General features: G+C 42.1%; 1 protein-coding gene across 1 annotated transcript; it reads left to right on the top strand.

Annotated features, from left to right (window-relative positions):
- Positions 1-221: 221 nt before the first annotated feature.
- On the top strand, positions 222-20,925 carry CDC20B (cell division cycle 20B). The gene is made up of 8 exons (XM_086480122.1): positions 222-480; positions 8,924-9,034; positions 10,675-10,871; positions 11,731-11,825; positions 15,544-15,772; positions 16,847-16,972; positions 17,697-17,814; positions 20,762-20,925. Exons 1-8 carry the CDS (start codon positions 222-224, stop codon positions 20,923-20,925), a joined length of 1,299 nt encoding a protein of 432 aa, XP_086336248.1.
- The last annotated feature ends 1,562 nt before the right edge of the window (positions 20,926-22,487 follow it).

Here is a 22,487-nt window from a genome sequence, read left to right on the forward strand (position 1 = left end):
TTTTTTTTCTTCTGTGTGACAGGTGATTCAGAGGTATTTTTCTGACCAGAAACGTTTGTTTCTTTCCGTTTCCCCTGCCTCGCTCTTTCTCTACCCAGGTGACTGACGCCGGAGCCGTCCTGAGCCCAACGCCCATTTCCACGGCCTGTTGCTCTGGGGTGGGCCGAGCCCACGCGGCCTGGCAGAGGAAACGGCGCGAAGGGAGGGAATGATCCGAAGTCATGACTCATTTTGGTGTTTTGTCTCCTTTCACTTGTGCAGGTCCCAGGCTCCGAGAGGGCCCCACGTACTCCAGGTTTAAGAGCTGCCTCAGGAGGAAGCTGGCGGCCCGGGCGGCGGTGGCTAGCAGCCCCCTGGTCACAAGATGGCAGCAGCTGCACGCGAGAGGCGGCCCGGCAGAGCCGCGCAGGGCCCGCCGCGCCGCCGGTCTCTGTGCCTCCGGGAGGCCCCAGATCACCGGCACACCTGGGAGGACTCTAGGTCAGGCAGGATGCGAAGGAGCATTTTCGTATAGAGGGAGGCTCTATAGAGGGACTTGGGAAATAACCCGGAGCGGGGGATTAGCGTGCGGTGTGGGTTGGTGTTCCCCGCGTCCCGTTGCCAGGGGCTCTGAGTATGGCAGTGTGCAGCAGCAGCGCTCTGTGCAGGCCTTCGCAGGCAGCGGAAGCTCAGGGACAGGGTCTTCTCAGCAGGAGTGCGGTGCTGTCGTGAGAGGAAGGCTGGGCCGAAGATTCCTGTGACCAGCGCGCAGACAGCGTAGGACAGCAGGTCGTACAGACAGCTGACGTGAAGGCGGGGTGAAAAGACAGAGAGAAAAGAAAAGTCTCATCCCTAACCAAGCAATGCCTCTTGCAGAGCAATCTTTTCACCTCTATGAAGGGGGCTGTATGGGACTGGGCTTAAGTTGACTGGGCTTCAACAGTGTATGGGGTTTGTTGCTGCACCTTCGTATGTGGAATAGTTAACAATAACTGAGAGGAGAGCAGGAGAATTCATAAAAGCCTCTCTCCTTTCCTCCCTTCTGCTTCTCCACTGCTTTACACACAGCTACTGCAGACCTGGCCGTAACTGTAGAACTTAGACCAGTCTGCATGCCTGGATGTGGTGCAGCGTACACTCAGTGAAGAAGCTTGCCCTGTGTTACTGTCTCTCCTTCAGTGTGTAAGGCTTCAGATATTGACAAAGGGACAGTGGCTGAAGGACAGTCACACTCAGCTTGCCGTAGGGAGAGACTCGTGTGAAGGCATTCAGAGCACAGATTAAACTTTCAGTATTCTGACTTGGTCTGCAGAAGAGCTGGCTCTAGGGGAGGCTGTTTCTCTCCATCAGCAACAGAGGGAGCTGATGAAAGGTTAAATGAGCCTTTGAACTGACTGACTTCTGCTTCCACCAGTGCTAGGGCAAAGTGGGTAAGTGGTTTACATGCCGCATGTACAAGAAGAGCTTCCTGGAAGATCTGGGGCTCTAAACAGGGTGCGTTTCTTGGTTAATAGGTGAAATCTTTAGAGCACAAATAAAAGATGCTGTTCAGTGTTCAGGGTGTGTCCCTACAATGCCATGGCTGTTGGTCAGAATTCTGTCTTTTGCTAAGCAGAATACCAGAGCTGTTCAATAATACACGCCCAGCTCTAGGAAACTTAGGTTCTAAACCAAGGTGAAGTCTTCCCTACTTCAGTTTCTAGAACAGAAAGTCCTGCATGCTTTCTCTACTGACTACACGTGAAAGCCTCTATGGTTCTGGGAAATCAGATACTGATTTCCTATGGAGTAGGATAATCTGACCTTTTTTAGAGATCTCATTTAGGGTAATATGAATAGTGTGGTAAAATGTCTCTTTCTCTTCACTGACAAAAGGAAGGCAAGGTGACTGGTTCAAATGTCAGTATTTGCATTGTCCCACTTAGTATGTCACATCTGCTTTTAGACTACTGCTACTATGAAATCAGTGCTATTCTGAAAAGTACTTGACAAGTTTCCTTGTGTATGTTTTTTAAAGGAATTGTTTCTGTTAAAATTGTTTTTCCAGTGATGCCTGAGAAACTCTCCACCACAAAAACTGCTGTGACTTTACATAGCAGTCATGGTGCAGCAGGCTTGGGAGGGAGGAGTACCAAGAGACTGGAAATGGAAAAGAAATGGGTGAGTAATGTACCAGTCCAATGCACAAGTAGGGTATTTGCTTTCCTGATGTGTTGTTGTGGGTTTTTTTCACCTTATCTTTGGCCTGGAATCTGTTATGCAGATACTATCTTATTGACATGAGAACAGTAATGTGAGGAGGTCCATTTAGGAAATGTCTGCTAGAGAAATATCAGGAGGAATTTCTTCACCATTTATCTCATTCAGCTTGTCTCCCCTTCCTCAAGGCTATTGTCCTGCCAGCTAAAATTGAAACCAAGATAGTGAAGTCCTCAAGATGCGTTTGTTATCTCTCAGGGAAAATGTGTATTGTAAGAAAATATGCATGAAAAGCATGAATGGCTCAGTTTTCCACTTATTTTAGTAACCACTATGTGTGAAGAAGATAATTTCTTCAGTTGTGCAGGATGTAGCTGTTCGTTCTGTCACGTAGACAGAAGGAGGTGCTAATGAAACGTTTGCCAAAAGGTAGCTTTCTGAGAATAAAATTTTTTTGTCATGACAACAGAAGGTTAGATTCTTGGCCAAAGATGAAAGAACACATGGAATCTTCCTAACATATGAAGCAAAGGCTTCGGATCATTTCCCATGTAGGTGTTATTTTCTGGTGCTGTACACTTTATCCCTTCGTTCTTCCTAGTGGATTCTGACACACGATTTTTTTTTTCTTTTTAGACATTATCCATTGTTTTTGGTCATCTTAAACTTATGCTCCAGCCACCCACCTCTTTCTGTTCACTGACTTCTTGAAAATTGACTTCTCATGTGAAGTGTGGTGATACTTGTCTGTATTAGTAGAAGTTATTACCATAACATTACACTCCAAAACACATGTCTATTTTAGTGCTATCTAATTGTGACTGTTCATATATTAAGTTGTAAACTTTCAGTCAGTGATGGTGCTTTTTCTTGTGCTTAGCTTTCCTTGATTGCACCAGTTGCAAGGTCAGTACTGGAGATGCTGATAGCTGTTTTCACATGGTTGCTTTTTTGACCATAACTCTTGAGTAAGGATGCTTGAGAGATGCATGCTCAATGTCCTTGTTTATAGTGATTTTTCATCCTTAATTAATATGATCGAGAAGTTTCTGTGAGGGTATCAAGCTCAACTTCTAAGAAAAGGAGGTAATGTCAGGACAGGAGGGCTTAACAGGCTTTTTGACTGATACCTTGTAATGATTGTACTCTTGAAGGTAATTTGATATGCTTTTACATCATTATGGAAGACCTTGTCCTCGGGACAATCACTTTCTGTTCTAAATAAGCAAAATAGTCTGGAAAATCCTCATTTCAACAGCAATGCTTTCTTTCTTCCCACCCCCTCCATGGTCTGATGGAAGAGAATTGTTAAAATACACATCTCAATGGGTATAGTAATCTTAGTTGAATCTACCCCACAGAGAAATTTAATAAAATTTTCTGTGAGATAAGAACTTTCTGTGAAGTAACATATGTAAAACATTCTTACTTAAAATGTAATGTCTTTTTAAAAGATGGGTACCTGTCATTGGCTTCACTCTCAGTTGTCGAGTCAGAGAATGGTTTGGGCTGGAAGGGACATTTAAAGTTCATGTAGTCCAACCCCCCTGCAATGAGCCCAAGGATGGGGCATCTACTGTGTCTCTGGGCAAGCTGTTCCAGTGTTTCACCACCCTCATTGTCAAAAATACCTTCCTTATCTCTAATCTGAATCTACCCTCTTTTTAAACTGTTACTCCTTGTCCTACTGCTCCAGGCCCTATTGAAAAGTCTGTCCCCGTCTTTCTTACAAGCACCCTGTAAGTACTGAAAGGCTGCAATAAGGTCTCCCCAGAGCCTTCTCTTCTCCAGGCTGAGCAGCCCCAACTCTCTCAGCCTGTCCTCATAGGGGAGGTGCTCCAGGCCCCCCCGATCATCTTTGTGGTCCTCCTCTGGACCCATTTGAGCCAGGTCCATGTCTTTCCTGGGCTGAGGACTCGAGAGCTGGAGACAGCACTGCAGGTGGGGTCTTACCAGAGCAGAGGGCGAGAATCACCTCCCTTGACCTGCTGGCCATGTTTCTCTTGATGCAGCCCAGGATGCAATTGGCTTTCTTGGCTTTGAGCGCACATTGCTGGGTCATGGCCAACTTGTCATCCACCAGTACCCCCAAGTCCTTCTCTGCAGGCCTGCTCTCAGTCCCTTAATCCACCAGCACCTACTGATAACAGAGGTTGCCCTGACCCATGTGCAGGACCTTGCACTTGGGCTTGTTGCACCACATGAGGTTCACATGGGCCCACTTCTCGAGCTTGTCCAGATTCCTCTGGATGACATCCCTTCCCTCAGGTGTGTCAACTGCACCACTCAGCTTGGTGTCATCTCCAAACTTGCTGAGGGTGCACTTGATCCCACTATATCTTTGAAGAAGATATTAAACAGTACTGGTGCCAGTATAGACCATGTGTCAGTCTTTGATTTCTACAGTGAAGTAACTTACTTAGAATTACTGTAATTTACAAGCCGGAATTCAGTTAGAACTAAGATATTCAGAGTTTTGCATCAAGGACCACAACCATTTCCTAAAAGTGTGATGTGGGGGTCTTTGAGATAACATTGTGGGATGGCCAAAACCCAAGTTCTTCCTAAAACTGTTTGGAAGTCAGTGCTGGCTAAAATCATACGGAAAATCTATTAATCTTCTTAGTTATAGTAATTAGTGACTGTTTAATTTGTGCTGCCTACTAGCATAAAGGGATGAGGTGCATTGAAAAGAAAATCTTCTCACATTCCAGTGAGTGTGTGTGGTCTCTTTGTGGGCCAGAAGATTACTTCCTTGTGTACACAATCGGTTTTCCACAGAAATGTCTGCATTTATTTTAGAGGGACACAGATCCAAGCAATCTGATTAGTTTTATGCCAGGGTGTCTATATGAATCATACAGAAAGTGCCTCTCAAAGCTGAAGGCCTGCTGTAGAACAGCTGGGATATGTAAAGGAGGAACACTTTTTTTCCAGCTATGTTTTTATAAGACATTTCTTATCATGATTGTGACAGGGTTTTGAAGAAAAGTAACACTTAGTGTGCTTGGAAGGATAGACTTCACAGACGTTGGAGGAAAAACATACTAATCTTAAGTGGCTGATAAAAACATCAGCTTCGTTTCCACATGACTGTAAATAAAGAATTATAGAATAAACAGACAACTGGCATCAGACCATTCAACTCTGTGAACACTGTGAAGAAATGCATATTACTAGGGATTGGTGAAGAGATTCATATCCCGTGTGAGCTGATCTAAGCCTTAGCCTGAATCTTGGCTAAAGGTCTAAGCTAATTTTTTTTGAAAAAAAAGTTCCAATAACAGTTCAGATCTGCCCTTTGTTATCTTTGTCTGCTGCATCATCTGTTTCTTTGACACATAAGGAAATGATAAAGTAATTAAAAAAATCTTATTCATTTGAGACACCTTATATGTATTTTTGGTTTGATACTGTAATAGTGGTTTAAGGTATGGTATCATGGGAGTCCAGACTCTGGGACCCTGGTTTGAGAGAGGACTCTGACATCTGGTAGATCTCATGGTGGAATCAATGGCCCTGCAGTATATTTACCACAAAACTGATCTTCTCTCATAGAGCAAGCCTGAGGTGTCAGACTTACTGTCTGTGTGCAGAAAACATGGCATTGTACGCTGGTAAAATTAGCCCAAATGCCAATTCAGAAGGGGACGAGAGGGCACTAAGGTTTGGCAGGCAACTTGTCATAGCACCTACAGAAGTACAGGCCTGGGACCTCTTCTGCTGGTAAGATGGCCTTGTTCAAACAGCCTTGTTAAAATTTGTGTGATCATTAGCAGTGAATTGGTGTTTTATGGAAGGAAAGATGGTGGCTCAAGTTAGACCACAGACATTGGTATTCTGTATTTGTGACTGATCTCCCATCCAAGAGACAAGTTGTTTTGAAGCTTTTATTGAGCCCTTTGATGGGAGTTGTGTTATCTATGATGCTCAAATACATTTTTCAACAGATTTCTTCATTCACTTGTGTTTTCATTTCAATGTGTTGGCAGAAATGGCCTTCTCAGCATCCAGTGGTTTGGGAGGTTGGATATAGCATTGCAGAAAGTGGAGACATGAAAGTCTGTGAAAATACGAATTGCATCTGGAAAGGTATGTTCCAATATATGTTATTCACCTACACTGGGAAATCAAGTGCATCTACCTGTTCCAGCAAGTGTAAGAGAATAATACAAAGTGTCTGAGATCTATGCTCCTTAGGGCTATTTCTAGAGTTCCCACTGCCTGTGAAGAGATAGTATTCCCCCTCTTCTAGTGTGGTTAACCTGTAGTATTTTACTTGGCTCTCCTTTCGGCCCCATCTGATCCGGTGATGGCCGTAAAACATTAATTTCCTTTCAGCTTTTCAGTTTTGGAACCCTATAAATGATGTACGGTTGTGTTGCAGAATGGGTATAGGATATGCATCATATGGAGTGTTGGGTACATGAGAGTACAAGACATGCAGAGATGATTGGTCTTGTTGCTCCTACCTGTAAGGAAAGGTACCTGGAGCAAACTGTCCCTAGCACTGCCTCTAGTTTTATCTGGAGGCAGGGGAATTGGTTAATTTGCTCCAAAATATATCTTAGGAATGAAAGTATAAGGAAGTGTGAATGATCAGGCAATTGGAAAACAGGTGGGATGTGAGGAGCTAAAATACAGATACTCCCAGCGTTATTTTGAGTATGAGCCAGTTCATTAAATATCAGACCAATATTTTTTTGTGTTCTGTCTTGGACAGATGATTTGTTTTGGTGATCTGTCTATTTCTGTGTGTGACACGTTCTTGCCAGTCAGGTCCTGGTTCACACTCATGTAGAAACAGTAAGAAACAGCTTCTTTATGAATATGAAGTTTAGCTCCTGTAGAATTTGGGGGCTATGTGATAGATGTGTATATTTCTTTCTTGCTCATCCATGCAAATAAGGCTCATTTCAGAACAGTCAATAGCAACAGTTTAGGGATTAGTCACAGTGATTTTTTCTCTTGGTGGCAAATGAATACAGGTATCAGGAATACTGGGTTTTATTCCACCCACCTACTTGTTGATCAAGTGGTCTGATGTGACAGTACTGACTACTTACCACTTCCTGAGTCTCATTTTGAGAAGTGACATAGGCATGTGAGAGCCAAAATCCTATCAAAAGCCAGTGATATCTGCTAGTACTTGGGCAAAATTACACAAAATGGCGTAAGGAATCTTAATTTCCACTAATTAAAAAGCCTCTTGTGCACATTCATGTGTCTGTGATGTAGGTGACTAGAGCTGAAACTGTGATCAGTATGAGTTTGGGGTAGATCAATTACGAGAGAAGAGAAACCTGAAATGAGTAATGGAGATTATGTGATCATTTGTATCTCACTGCTCAATACCAACTACCAAGGTTAAAGAAGAAAAAAATTTTCGGAGTGTTTCAGAAGTGTTGCCATTCATCCAACTGTTACAATTAAGTGCTTTAATTTTCCTGAATTGTCTTGCTTTGCTGGGTTCAGAAAGTGTGGTGAAGTTTTCAAAAAATAACCAAAAATCTAGAAATACAGGTTTTTCTGTACAGAGAAATCTCATTTCAGTGACATTAGACCTTTTTAGAGTTAGAATGCAGTGTTGCGTATCCCATTGGGCAGGTCTGAGAAGGTCGTTCCTGCAAGCCTCCTTGATTTTTTTAACTCTACAAAATTTTAGATACAGAACAAAATCACTGTGGCCTGCTTCTTGCTCATCTTCAGTCTTTACTTGGAGAGGGAGAGGATACCACAGCTGAGAGGGGAAACATTTGTTGTCTGGCAGAAATGAATTTTGGATTAGGGGTAGGAGTAGGGAAGGACTGTGTGAAATAAGTTCTCCACAATTTGTCATTGGACTTCCATATAGGATGTTTATCTGTGTATTTAAGTTACTGAGTACAAAAACTGTCAGCATTGAATTTTTTTGAACGGAGAAAGTTCAGAATAATTTTCTGCTCCTGAAACTTTTGATATTAATTCTAAATACTCCTCTATAGAGTATAATTCAAAAAGGTAGTCAAAATGTAGAGAAAAGCGCAGAAATGTGAATCTGCAGGTTTCTGCTCTGCACATGACGGCAAGATAATTTCTTACAGATAAAAATCTAGCAATAAATGATTCATAGTGCTAATGATCCGTCTTTTTTTCCTGTGATGTTTAGGAGTCCTTTCAGCATAATGTAGATAATGACCACAAAGGATGACTCTTGTGCTTGCTCATACTTGTATTTGCTTTTGTTTCTTGCTTATGTGTTGTCACAAGCTTAGTGTGCTGTGATAAAAGTGTGTGAGCTTTAAAAACCTTTTCCTGTGGGTAGCTATTGATGGGGGAGACCTTTTGGAAGGAAATGAACAGCAGAAAGCAAAAAAGTTAATTGCCATATGAGTGGGTTTTGAAGTGGGAGAGGACATATGAAGCATCCTGCTACTAAGAGCTTTTGACAGAAAACTAAGGTGAAAAAGGCTAAATCCCCCATGTTCTGTATTAAGCTGTGGTACAATTTAAACAAAACAAAGCGGACCCTGTTCTCTGTTCTAGTTGACTAAATCCCTGGAGATTTGAAAGAGATAGTAAAAGGTGACTTTCAACTAGTTTAGTGTACCTAGTGTTTTGAGCCTACCTGGGGTAGGTTAGACTCTTTTGGTATTCTCTGGACCATAAAGAGACAAATACAGTGAGAATGTGAAAGGCTTAGGCCTGAGAAAAACCAGTGGCGTTTTGCATTACTGATTTGTGTGTGATGAATCTTCAAATACAGGATGCCGAGGGGGGACCCAGCGTGAGTTTAGAGCTGTTACCACCTTGAAGCCTTCGATACCATTGGAACCAGAAGTAAGGCTTCATATTACTGGCTTGCGCAATGATTACTGTAAGTTAATTTCTCCTGTGTGGGTTTTTTTTTGCAGAAATTGGGAATTCTTATGTATATTTCGAGAAAGATGGCAAAGGTCTGTCCCCTTCACATAAAATGGAAACTCTGCAGGACATATGCATGATGTTATTTTTCTCATAAGGATGCATCTTTGCAAACTGCCTGTCCCAGGCTGGAGAAATGACTGATAAAAACCCTGGAATCAGTACTACCTGACTCTCATGCAGTTTCCTTCAGCTGTAGATCTCAATACAACTTTCAAATCAAACCAATATACTTAACTCTGCTTAGTTAAACATTTCAACTGTCAGGCTTGGATATCTAGCAGCCAGTCAACACTGCAGCAACCTTATTGAGCAGACTTTGAAATCTCTTGTTTTGGGAGACATAAGTGACGTTGTTTATGGTTTGAATGATAGATACCTTCTGAGCTAAATTCTCACTTTACATCTTTGGTGCTGCACAGGCAAAAATTAAACATACACAGGTTACACATGAACACACACAGATCTCTGGTATACAGCAGCAAATACGTGTTTTAACAGTTCATAAGATCTAATGAGCAGCTCTGTATGTGCAAGTGTTCGTAATTGTCCCTGTGGAGATTTTTTCAGCATATTCTTACAAGTGTTCATGTTTATCTATGAATAGGACAAAAGTTTGTTTGATTTACACTGATTGTGCACAAGGTATGTACCAAGACTAACAGCATTAACAGAAGTCTTTGGAAGTGATTTCTGGCAGCAGCAACCAGGACTGTAGTCAAACAGCTGACTGATAGATTCAGCTGTTCTTCAGAGTGATTATCGTTACCGAAATGTGATGGCAGACCTTGGCCTATGATAACAATCTTCTGTGCTTCAGGGATCATGCAAAATGACTTTTAAGTTTCCCTAAATGGACAGCTGAGGATTTCCCTTGACATGGGAGAATGTCCTGGGTTGGTATTAAATGTTGTACACCAACTTCTTCTGTCTTGCCTGACATAGCAGGCTGTTCTGATGCTAATCACTGTAGTGACTTCCTTGCCAGGATCTGCAAGTGCAATGTGCTCAGCATCAGGGGCAGTGGAAACAATATTTCTATCATATGCTTGCTGAGCAAGGTCTGAAGGTGAGGAGCAGAATTCCCCTAATTCCTTTCTGCACTTTTTTTTTCCTGTCGTGTTCAGGTTGAATGTTGTCATTAACCTGAGGATGTAGGACAGACTGTAGCATATAGCCTCTCCTATGTCTTTCTCAGTGACAAGAATTACCTTGGATCAAGGGTGTTTTTGGAACTGTAGCTGTTGGTGGAGGAGCCTCATTTCTGGTGGCAGAAATTAGGGTGAATGTTGTGGCAATCCAAAATGCAGGGTGATAGATTAAAAAAATTCTAGTCAGGAAGCTGTAAGTCAGATCCTGCTGTACAAACATACCAGTTTGTGGAGATTAGATTTATGAAGGCCTTGGCTTGTTAGAGATAGTCTCCTTCACGTAGGAGGAATACTTGCTGGTAATGGTTTCACAGAAGCATTGTCTTGAAATTTTTCCATAGCTGTTAAAAAAAGAAGGCCTCTCTCCCCCAAACCATAGCCCCCTCACCCCATCCTATTACCTACAACTTTTTTGCAGTAATTTTTAATAGCTTTCTTTTAGATCTAAACATACTGGACTGGAGCCTTGAAAATCTCATTGCTATTGCTGTAGGATCTGCTGCACACATCTGGAGTGGAAGAACCCTTCAAGCCATTGAAAGCATTGATTTGAATTCCAGTTCCAAATATATTTCTTCTCTGGCTTGGATAAAAGAAGGAACTTGCCTTGCAGTTGGCACCAGTGATGGAGAAGTGCAAGTACTAGATAATTTACCTTTTTAATCTTTCTCCATTTTTAGCTAAAGTGGTCACAAGACAATTTGATACTGATTTTTTTTTTTAAGGAAAGGAATGAAAAGAGTTGGCTAAACTACAGAAGAACTCTGCTGGAGACAATATATAGTACTTCCCTGTATTATACTGCACCTCCTGAATGGCTTAGTGACATCCAGTGTTATCGATGTGTAGTGGAGCCTCTGGAGCCACTAAAAAGCTGATGACGGAATTAATGATTCAGTGGTCCAGAGAGAATCAGATTTTTTTTCCACTAGGAAAAGGAACTCTTTTATTAAATAATTTTACTCACCACAGGCTATTTTTTCTTGTATCTCTCTTGCTAAGATCGCTCTAGTGATCAATGCCTTGGGAACTCAGTCTAAAACTCTCCTTATGGATTCACACATAAAAATTTGACTTCATTCTGGTTATACACGTCTCAGTCTGCTGTTGTAGGACAGTCCTATTATCAAAAGATTTTTGTGGGACTTTGGCTGAGATGCTCGATAATATGGGGATCTACCTGCTGCAGTCCTGAGTCAGCAATCTGAAGATAATTGAAGGCCAGTCCAGTATGGACTTCCAAATACTGATGCGTAAATAAATAGCTTTAAACTCAGAGATGTGCATTCCCTTCAATCTTGTCTGTCTTGAGCATCACTGATACAGGTGTCAAAATTTGGCGATACTCCTTCTTGTCTTACTTGTGAAATAAAGGAGCTTGAGATTGTCCATATGTTGATCAGAACTGGGCAGTGGCTTACTTGCAAACAAATGAAGAGAACAAAAATATTTATTTTTGTTGTTAAATTTATATTTATTGTTTGTTTTGGATTGGCAGCTGTGGGACATTGAAACCAAAAAGAGGTTGAGAAATATGTTTGGTCACCTGTCTGTAGTTGGAGCTTTGAGCTGGAATCATTATATTCTGAGCAGGTGAGTGGTATAGTATAGTCCCAGAAAGAGTCCTGCTGCTTTTACTTAGACAAATGTCCCATTAATTTTAGCTGTTTTCCTTTGCTTTGCTCAAAGGTGTTATATCCTGTCCCTCCACTTATCAGCCATCTCAGAGATCATGTGTAGATACACTGTATGGCAGGAAAGCAGACAGAGAGGATTTAGCCTGCCTCTTTGGTCTCTGTTTCTTACTCTCCTTCCAGAAAACTCATGACTTGCTGAATTGCCCTAGGATGTGGAGGCTGTGGCTCTGGTTTTGTGGAAAGCCTGATCTTGAAATGGTGGTGTCTCCAGTGGGTCTGGACTCCAAAAATTATAGCCTGCCTGATGCTGGAGAGGGCATGTAGTTTAGACTGCCCCTCCATTGGTATCAAGACTGATCTGTCTTTTCAGATGCACAGCGAAACATGGCTCTTACAGAGTTCCACACCTATCTAGCTGTGTATCTACAAGGGAAGGCCAGCTCATTGCTATCCACGGACCCAAGGAGGACTGAAGTGATTGACCTTTGCTTTACCGAGGATGCATTTTATACCAGCTGGTGAATATTTTATATTTAGGGATCATTTCAATATGGGAACTCAGATGAGAAAGATCAAGTGTACTCTCTTGTGGTTTTTTTTCCCTCCCACTTTCTGTTTCAGATCTTTGACTCACACTTAAAGGGGCTGAGGGGAGACTTCCTTATGTTGGATGCTTCTACAATTTTAAAATCATATGATAGTCTTCTGTTTTACTTAAATGCAGAAATAATAGCAAAGGTGGACTGACCTTATTGTTAAACTCAGTATCTCTGGATAGGAACACCAGACACAGTTTTATTTTGATTTCACAAGATGCTCTGGCTTTTGATTGTATTAGGTCTGGTAGGTGGAGTGAGATACAAGGGATAGCAGCTGAACAACTGGTTAATAAAATGCTGTTGCTGGAGTAGGTGTGCTGGGTGGGTTAAGCTACAAAGATGCAGCTGGAACATCCTGCCAGTGCCAAGTGACAGAACCTTGTTAGAGTAAGCATTAGTTTCAGTTTGCATTTTAGATTGGCCAAAGGAGTGAAAACAACAGAAATTTAAATTATGAATCTCTCTGAGTAGAACTTGATGATAAAATTCAGCATGGACCTGTGAACTACAGTTATGGTCGACAGATTATGTTGAGATAATGTTTATTTCTCTTGCTAGATTCATGCTAGCATTAGGACAGAGTTAAAATATCTGTATCAGTAGAAAAAAAGACATGACGTTAATATTAATTGTTACTAAAATAAGAGCAGCATTCTTACACTGAACTTCACTATGGACAATTAATACTTTGGGATTACATACTAATTCCTGTGGTTAAAAATAGTCCGACAACTCATCGTCATGAATCTGTAAATAAATTTAAGTACCATAAATTAGCCCATCACAAAATTTTGTTGGCTTCTCTTTGTCTTTAGCAAAACAGATGCCATCTTCTGTGTCAAAAGCAAATCATTCTGATTTCTTTTTATGCCAAATGGAAAAATGTCCTTTCAGCCAGCATTCTGAGGAGCCCAGTTCCTTCCCGCTCATACCACTAGAATTACTGAATATTTAATTGAATACTTAATATGGTCAACACTGGCAATTCAATTCTATTTCTTGTGGTGTGATGGGTTGACCTTGACTGGATGCCAGGTGCCTGCCCAGCCGCTTCATCACTGCTCTCCTCAGCAGGATAGTGGAGAGAAGAAAATAAGATGGAAGAGAACCTTGTGGGTCAAGATAAAGGCAGTTTAATAAAGCAAAAGCAAAGGCCACGTGCTGAAGCAAAGGAAAACGAGAGATACATTCTCTACTTCCCATCAGCAGGCGATGTCTAGCCACTTCCTGGGAAATAGGGCCTCAGTACACATAGCGGTTGCTCCAGAGGACAAAAGTAATAATGAATGTCCCCCCGCCTCCTCCTCCTTTCTCTTAGCTTTTATTGCTGAGCAGATGTTGTATGGTATGGAATATCCCTCTGGTCAGTTGGGGTCAGCTGTCCTGGCTCTGTCTCCTCCCAAGATCTTGCCCACCCCCAGCCTCCTGGTGAGGGGGGAATGTTGGAGAGACAGCCTTGATGCTGTGTGAGCCCTGCCTAGCAATAACCAAAACACTGGTGTGTTACCAACACCTTTCCAGCTACCACTACGCAGCATAGCACTATGAGGGCTGCTGTGGGGAAAACCAACTGCATCTCACCCAGACCCAACACACTTGGTTAGATTTTTTCCACTTCTTTGTGTTAGATTCCACATTAGCATAAGGAAAAACTTTTTCACTGTGAGGGTGACAGAGCACTGGAACAGGCTGCCCAGAGAGGTTGTGGAGTCTCCTTCTCTGGAGACATTCAAAACCCGCCTGGACGCGTTCCTGGGTGACCTACTCTAGGTGGTCCTGCTTTGGCAGGGGGGTTGGGCTAAATGGCCTTTCGAGGTCCCTTCCAACCCCTAACATTCTGTGATTCTTCTTATTATTTAGTAGGCAAAATCTATATAAATCTTCAGGAGGCAAATGATGATGCCTTTAAATATAATGCACCGATTCCCATGTATTTTCCATAAAGATGTCCTTAATATTCACTGGAGCACTGCTTGGTTGGAATCTTTCATGCTTTTATGAACTTTGTGAGATTGGCAAGTTCATAATGCAAGCACAACAGAATGAAGTTTCTTGAAATCAGTCAGTTTTGTGTGTGCATTTTTAGAGCTTCCAAGTCACTCAACTTGCATCTGAAAAATCTTCAAGAGCCAGTATGGGAAAGTCTCTAGTCATTATTGCTTTAAATTAATCTGTTGCTGTAATGTCAGATATCTGTTTCTCAGATACCCAGAAAGATGCTATTGAACTTCCTGATTTTTTCAGTGTCATCCTAATAGTTGGGAGTGTGAATTTCCAGCAGGAAGATCTTCTGTTTTGTCATGGGCTTAATGTAGGCAATATCTTTAGAAAGACAGGAAAAGAAAATGCACTGCAAGGTATTTTCAATATTTTCAGTTCGACTCTTAATATTGATGTGTACAACCTGTATCTGGGAGCTAAGTTGCAACAGTAGCTGTGCTTCTAGGCAGGGTTTTTCTTCCTTCCTTTAGTAGACTGATGATATGCGCTGTGGAACCGTGAATCCATTTCCTAACAGGCAATTAGTGCAACAGTGTCAAGCTGTGCAGATTTTGTTTAAGCCTAGAAATGGGAGGGAGAAAGAAGACAAGGGAAGGGACAGAACCAAAGAACATACTGTTTCTTGCTAGTAAGCCCTTTGCCAGAGCAATGCAGTTTCACACTGGGTCTTTGTTTGGCATGGAGTCATATCTGGCCTTGGCAAAAGTCACCTTGCAAAAAGATTTTTCATTAAGAACAGGAAATAGTTTACATTAAATGGCTTGACAGTTGAACAGGGTGCAGATTAGTGGCATACAATGCAATGTATCTTCAGGGACATGAAAACCATGAGAGAGAACAGGTACTCTGCCTGGCTTGAACTGAGCAGCTGCTTGGCTCCGTTCTGTCGTCAGCCGCCTCTGCAGTCAGGGTGTGGTTTAGATAGTTGGTTTGTGTTTCCTTTTACTGAAATTCTGTTCTACAGATGCATTTCACTCTGTTGTGGTTTGCTCTTGAAACCACTGAAGAAACATCAGTGTGATGATGGCTTTTCTTCTTTAACATTAAACCCATGTTGTCTTTTCCCATCTACAGTGGTTCACGACTAGGAACTATTCATCACCATGATGTTCGGGTTGCTCAGCACCATGTTGGTACCCTTTGCCAAAACAAACAAAGCATTTGCAGCCTGAAATGGTCACTAACCAACCAGTTGCTGGCAAGTGGGTCTAGTGATGGTATATTGAATATCTGGCCTAGTGACCCTGGTGTGAAACTGCAGTCACAGCCACTGAAAACCATACCTCATTCCTCAGCAGTTAAGGTATATGGAGAAGGAGTGTCTGCTTTTCTGTGTTTGCTCTCTTGAAATCACATTGTTAACATGGACAGTTAGGGGATTTTTCAAATTCTGTCACTGATATCTATTAGTTTCTTCTCGCTTTCTGTGATGCAGTTAATTTTAAGACCAATTTTCCTTATTCCAAGTCACAGATAAGTTTGCTAGGGCTTTGATTAGGAAATTTTACTGGATTAGTAGGCCTTTGTAAGTAATAATGCCAAATAGAAATAAAATTTACAGCCACCTTCTCTGTCTCTCTCCCTTGCACAGCAAAGTTTGGTGGTGCAATACTTAAAAGTTAACAAACAAGATCTTTAAAGTTTTAGAGTTTTGGAAAATTCTCACTGCTGCAACTAATTTAAACGTGAGGTTTCTTTTGCCCTCCTGCACGTATTTTCATGTCATTGCTGGTAGGAAATACTCTGAAGTAGGAAATTGGAAATGAGACAATTTAAGATTAATCATCTTTATGAAGTCCCAGGCTGTGTGGGAGAGAGGACAGGTGTTAGCAATATGAGGCAGGGGAGTCCACCATGTATAAGCTGTTTATCCTCCCAAAAGATTCCGAGGCTGGCCTGAAGCACTAGGGTTAAATGGTCAGAGTACTTTATTGAAACAGGTCGAACTGAGTTCTTAGAAGATTTTCTTCAGGAATAGTCTGGGCCTTAGGCATATCCTGGAAATATCTCAGAAGAAACCAGGTCTCTTGTAAGCACTGTAAGTCACGTTGCTTAGGCTTCTGTGATGGCTTGCCTTAGGCAGTAAGACTCCATCCTGCTGGGTTCTTCTGTTACTAAGGTGTGAGTCTGTGACCTGTGACGGGTAAGCAGAGAAGCTGGAATTTTATGAGCATATGTGGGACAGCGTAGGCTACTGTGAAGCAGTGGCAAGGGAAGCAGCATTTGGAGTTTTGGGATCCTAATTACTGTGGGTGTACATTCTGGGTGCTTGTTGCAGTTCGTTTTTCCAACTGGGCTTTTAAGCAAAAACTACTCCTATTTTCCACCTAACCTCCTAGTCTGTTCTGGCATCTGTTTTCTTTTTTTTTCTTTTTAGGCGATGAACTGGTGTCCTTGGCAGTCCAAAGTCCTAGCTACGGGGGGTGGAATGAAGGATGGGATTTTGCGTGTCTGGGACATAAATCGTGAGAAAATCATCCAAAGTGCAGCTACAGATTCTCAGGTGAAATGATGAAATGTCTGCATACTTAGGCTATGCACTTCTTGTATAGCTGTGCTTATTTGGCAAACTCCCACTGACTTTGAGGGTGGTTCTGCGGTCAGAGGAGCAGCAGGATTTTCTCTGGATGTGCTCTTGTGCTACATTCGGCACTGCAGTGTGTGATTTGACTGAGAAGCAGTTGTTTCTCATTTCACCACTTCTGTCTCCACACAGAAGTGGTTGAAGAGAAGGTGGTCTCGCAGCCAGACGCTTCTCATCATCTTTTTCTTATTGTCAATAATAGTTTTGGCCAAAACTCTTGATGTGAAGAGAATGTTGAGGGGGAGGGAAAATTCCCAGAGTGCTAGGGTGAGAAGAGGTGTAAGGGTCAGAGGGCAAACATCCGTCTCTGGAGTTTGAATATTAGGAGACAGAGGAACAGATTCTCAGCTGGAGTAAAGCAGCATAACTGCTGATTTTCCTGGAGCTATTGCAGCTTAGCTGAGGATGTGTTTGAAAGGCTTTGGTTTTGTACTGTTAGACTGTAACCATGTTTAGATAGGACAATAAGCAACTGTACTTTGAAGTGTTGTAAGGAATGAAATGATCCTGCTAAATAAGTAAATATTCTGCTGGGACTATTTCTCAGTAGCTTGTTTAAACATTGTAGATAACATTTCAAATCTACTGAATGTTGTATGTTAACACTTTCTGAAAACTGAAGCAGAATTTTAAATTGCTATAGATCTGTTCTTTGCTCTGGTTACCCAAAACCAGTGAACTGATGACTGGACAAGGCCTTCCTGGAAACCAGATGAAAATATGGAAGTATCCCATGCTTATCAATTCATCAGAACTCTATGGCAAGTATTTCAGTTAATAATTTTAACTAGTTCAGTTAACAATCTGTCTAATCAGTTTGTTTTTTCAAGTGCATGCCTTACACATTTGCATTAAAAAAAGAGTTAAAAGAGCAGTCACCTGCACATCCTCCCTCAGCCTACACACATGCATTTCTGTGCACAATCCTGATTCTTGGGATTGTAAAGGTTGACTTATTAAGATAGTAGTATAAGTTGCTTTTGTAAAATTCCTTGATTTTAATGATGGGATTCTCTCCTGTCATTTTTAAGGGCATCCCAGGTGCAGGATGTGGATTTCCACTTCCCCCTAAGGCTTACTAGGCCTGGACTGAGTGTGCTAATGTCAGGTTGCTTCCAATATATTCCAGGCTGATGGCCTTCTAGATACACAAACTAGATATGGCTCTTTGATTTTGCAGCTCATCATGGGAGGATACCAAACCAGCTTCCAAATGATGAAATAAATCTCCATTTGTTATTTAGAGCTGTCTGGGTTTTAATGAATGATTTTGGCTGTGAAGCGATGCGGTGCAGCATGTTTCCCTTGTACCATGCTGAGGAAAGTGACGTCTCCTTGCAGCTCTGTATTGGTCCATGGTGCTGTAGGGCTACACTACACATAAAAGTTGTTCCTTGCTATTATTCTTGTTTCTGGTGCTTGGTGTTGCTCCTATCCATTAAGTTTTACTTGTTTCAGTGTTAACTGAAGTGATCCAATAGAAGCATCTGAAGTTAAGGGAAAATAACAGATTATTTGCATACTGGCTGCATTTTTCCATGTGTGGTTGTTTTTTCACACTCACTGACAAGATAAGGCCAGTGAAGCTTTGTATTTTTAACCAGATGGCTGATATTTACAAATACTTTTAGTAGTTTGCTACATTTGAAGGCATTTATTGAATTCCCTATTCAGTGAATCCCACCTATACTGGGATGCTGTCTTTGGAACCAGGGACTTGAGTGGAACCAGGGACTTGGCTTCAACACTAGTCTGTAAGAGGAAAGCACAGGAGAGTCAAAACAAAGATGTCCAGAAGAGAGAGGGCAGCAGAGGCATGTTCATCTGGTTATACTGTATCCTTGTGCGATACTGCTTGTCTGTGTTGCTTTTCCTTCCTCATCCCTCCTTGTTTACGTACAGCTCTTAAGGTAGTGCCTGTGGTGTTCTGAGAATGATCTGGAAAGTGACATGATCATTAGTCTTAACTACTGTAGCTTGAGGTTTCTCAAATCTTTGTAAGTCTTGGATACGCTATTTGAAATGAAACCTAGATTTAATCTTACCTTTGAGAATAGTGTGTGGTGTAAAACATTTACCATCTAAGTCAAATGCATTGGTAATTTGGTGAAGCTAAAGGGTTACTTACCATCCTGTTTCCTATTCAGTTTTATTGTCTACAAGAGAAAGTAACTTTCGTGAACAAAAAGACCGGGTAATTGTTACAGGTACATTCCTGCTTATGAAGACTCTTAATACCTTACTATAAGAAATTGAATATTGGAAGAAATTGTGAATGTGTCAACATACGTTCAGAAAAAATACTGTGATGGGTGATTGTGAGACGATTCTAAGTCAGGCTTAGACACCCTTAGACACCTTAACCACATGAGTTTTACACCCAGAGGAAATGAACAGAGAGCTCTTCCTTCAGAATTGTTACAGGCACTGAACAGAGACAGGGTAAAGAATTCACTTTAAGTGAATTTAAGATCATAAGTTGTAAACTTATGATCTTAAATATTGACAAAGATCATGTACACTTCAATAACTTGAAATGGAGCAAACCCTTAAAATTAATCTCTGCTGAAATAATTTAGTGATATTGTCAAATTTGTAGTCAGAAAGTATAGGAGTGACATGTGTTACTCAGCACCAGGACAGCAGATACTTGCTTTTGGTCACAATGGCTCCAGAGAGCCATTGTAGCAGCTTCGCAAAGTTAGGGCAGACTGTGCATGTGCAACAATCCTGTTGATCTTCATCTGTTACCATTGCGATAAGTAACACAGTTTCAGAGGGATTTACAGTTCCTCGCATGTTTATCTTCATAAAATTATTTTGGGCTAGAGAAGAGCTGTCCCGTTGTGTGCATAGAGAACTCAGGTACATATGGTGGGAGGACAGAGGCCACCTACATTCATTCAAGTTGGTCATGCAAGGCTTCCTTCATGCCTTTTAGGATGTGGTTCATCTGGTCGGGTTTAGATGAGACACATTATTTTTCAGAAGTTTCTTTTTCCCCCTGGGGTGACTACTCAGCTGTGTGATTGTCAGTAACTCACCCAGCCAGAGAAGCTAGTGGTCAGTAACTTAGAGTAAAAAGGCTTCTAATTTCTCATGCCCCTGTGTGCCTAAAAACCTCATGGGTTTGCTTAGCATTGACATTTTGTTAGATGATGTTCTGAGAGGTCTATGGCAGAGCAGTGAGGTTTACTACAACTGCAGACAAACTCAATATACAATTCCCATAAATTATTTAGTGGGATCACAGTTAAAAGATCCTTAACAGTAATAATGGAGCAGCTGGAGACACTATCTCATTGTTGCTGGATCAGCTGCAAACTGTCTGCAAGGCGTGTGCAGCCAGATGGGAAAGCTCAACGGTGAGACACATTACCAAACACAGATGAGACTGATGTTGTAAATGTGCAAAGAATCAAGAGGTCAGATTCAATGTTCTCCTTTAACAGAAAGGTCTTCTCAATGTGTTGCAGTCCTGGCAATTAACACCTGGTCCCTAATATGAAAATATTGCCTTCAGCTCTTTCTTAATGTGAAAATATTCTATAGATAATGCTAGCTTCCCAGATCGTATACAGCATGTTTTACTGCTGCAGTAAAAGTGGAACAAGCCATAGTGTGGGTGAGGGTGGTGAAAGTGACTGGCATAATCAATGTAGGATTGTGATGTTATCTTTGCTTTTTTTGTACATATTTTTTTTACAGGTCATAAAGGGAGAGTCCTGCATATAGCCCTGAGCCCAGATCAGAGCAGGCTCTTTTCTGTTGCAGCTGATGGGATAGCTTGTCTGTGGAAATACCACCAGTCTGGGGAGAGCAAGTGCAGCAGCAAGGCTTTTTCTAATGGTTATTTGAGCTCATTCTTGTGACTTCTTTTCCTTGAAAGCAAGTGATTAAATGTATTAAGCCCGTTCAACCATGTGTGTTCCTTCCAATGGAAACATAGCAAAAGATAGTACAATTTTTTCAAGAGAAAGCAATTTTCCCCATCAGTCCATCATGTGAAATGTTAGTAGCTTGTCTTACTTAACCTAGAGGAAAAATATTCTAACTCTGAAGAATAACATCATATTTATTTTCATTAAACTAGCAAGCATGGATGGAATCCACCCTATGTCAAGTGCCAGCATAGTCTTAGGTCCTGCTTTTAGTTATGATTCTTGTTAAGTAATTTTACAAAATCACAGAATCAGAGAATGTTAGGGGTTGGAAGGGACCTCGAAAGATCATCTAGTCCAACTCCCCTGCCAGAGCAGGACCACCTAGAGTAGGTCACACAGGATCGCGTCCAGGCGGGTTTTGAATGTCTCCAGAGAAGGAGACTCCACAACCTCTCTGGGCAGCCTGTTCCAGTGCTCTGTCACCCTCACAGTGAAAAAGTTTTTCCATATGTTAATGTGGAACCTCCTGTGCTCCAGCTTGCACCCACTGCCCCTTGTCCTGTCGTTGGCCATCACCGAGAAAAGCCCGGCTCCATCCTCCTGACACTCGCCCTTTACATATTGATAAACATTAATGAGGTCACCCCTCAGTCTCCTCTTCCCCAAGCTAAAGAGCCCCAGCTCCCTCAGCCTTTCATCAGGAGGGAGATGTTCCACCTCCTTAACCATCTCTGTAGCTCTGCGCTGGACTCTTTCAGGCAGTTTCCTGCCCTTCCTGAACTGAGGGGCCCACAACTGGGCACAGTATTCCCGATGTGGTCTCACCAGGGCAGAGTAGAGGGGCAGGAGAACTTCTCTCGACCTACTGACCACACCCCTTCTAATACCCCCCAGGGTGCTGTTGGCCTTCTTGGCCATGAGGGCACCTTGCTGGCTCATGGCCACCCCGCTGTCCACCAGGACCCCCAGGTCCCTTTCCCCTACGCTGCTCTCTAACAGCTCAGTCCCCAACCTATACTGGTACATGGGGTTGTTCTTTCCCAGAAACAAGACTCTACACGTGCCCTTGTTGTATTTCATTAAATTTCTCCCCATCCAGCTCTGCAGCCTGTCCAGGTCTCGCTGAATGGCAGCACAGCCTTCTGGTGTGTCAGCCACTCCTCCCAGCTTTGTGTCATCGGCAAACTTGCTGACAGTGCATTCTGTTCCCTCATCCAGGTCATTGATGAATCTATTGAATAGTACTGGTCCCAGTACTGACCCCTGAGGGGCTCCACTAGATACAGGCCTCCAACTAGACTCTGTCCCATTGACCACAACTCTCTGACTTCTTTCCTTCAACCAATTCTCAACCCACCTCACTACCCCATCACCCAAACCACACTTCCTCAGTTTAGCTGTGAGGATGCTGTGGGAAATGGTGTCAGATGCTTTACTGAAATCAAGATAAACCACATCCACTGCACTACCATCATCTATCCAGCTGGTTATGTCTTCATAGAAGGCTGTCAGGTTGGTCAAACAAGACTTCCCCTTGGTGAAGCCATGTT

Source organism: Leptosomus discolor, chromosome Z (assembly GCF_034619465.1).
Source record: "Leptosomus discolor isolate bLepDis1 chromosome Z, bLepDis1.hap2, whole genome shotgun sequence".
Taxonomy (NCBI): domain Eukaryota; kingdom Metazoa; phylum Chordata; class Aves; order Leptosomiformes; family Leptosomidae; genus Leptosomus; species Leptosomus discolor.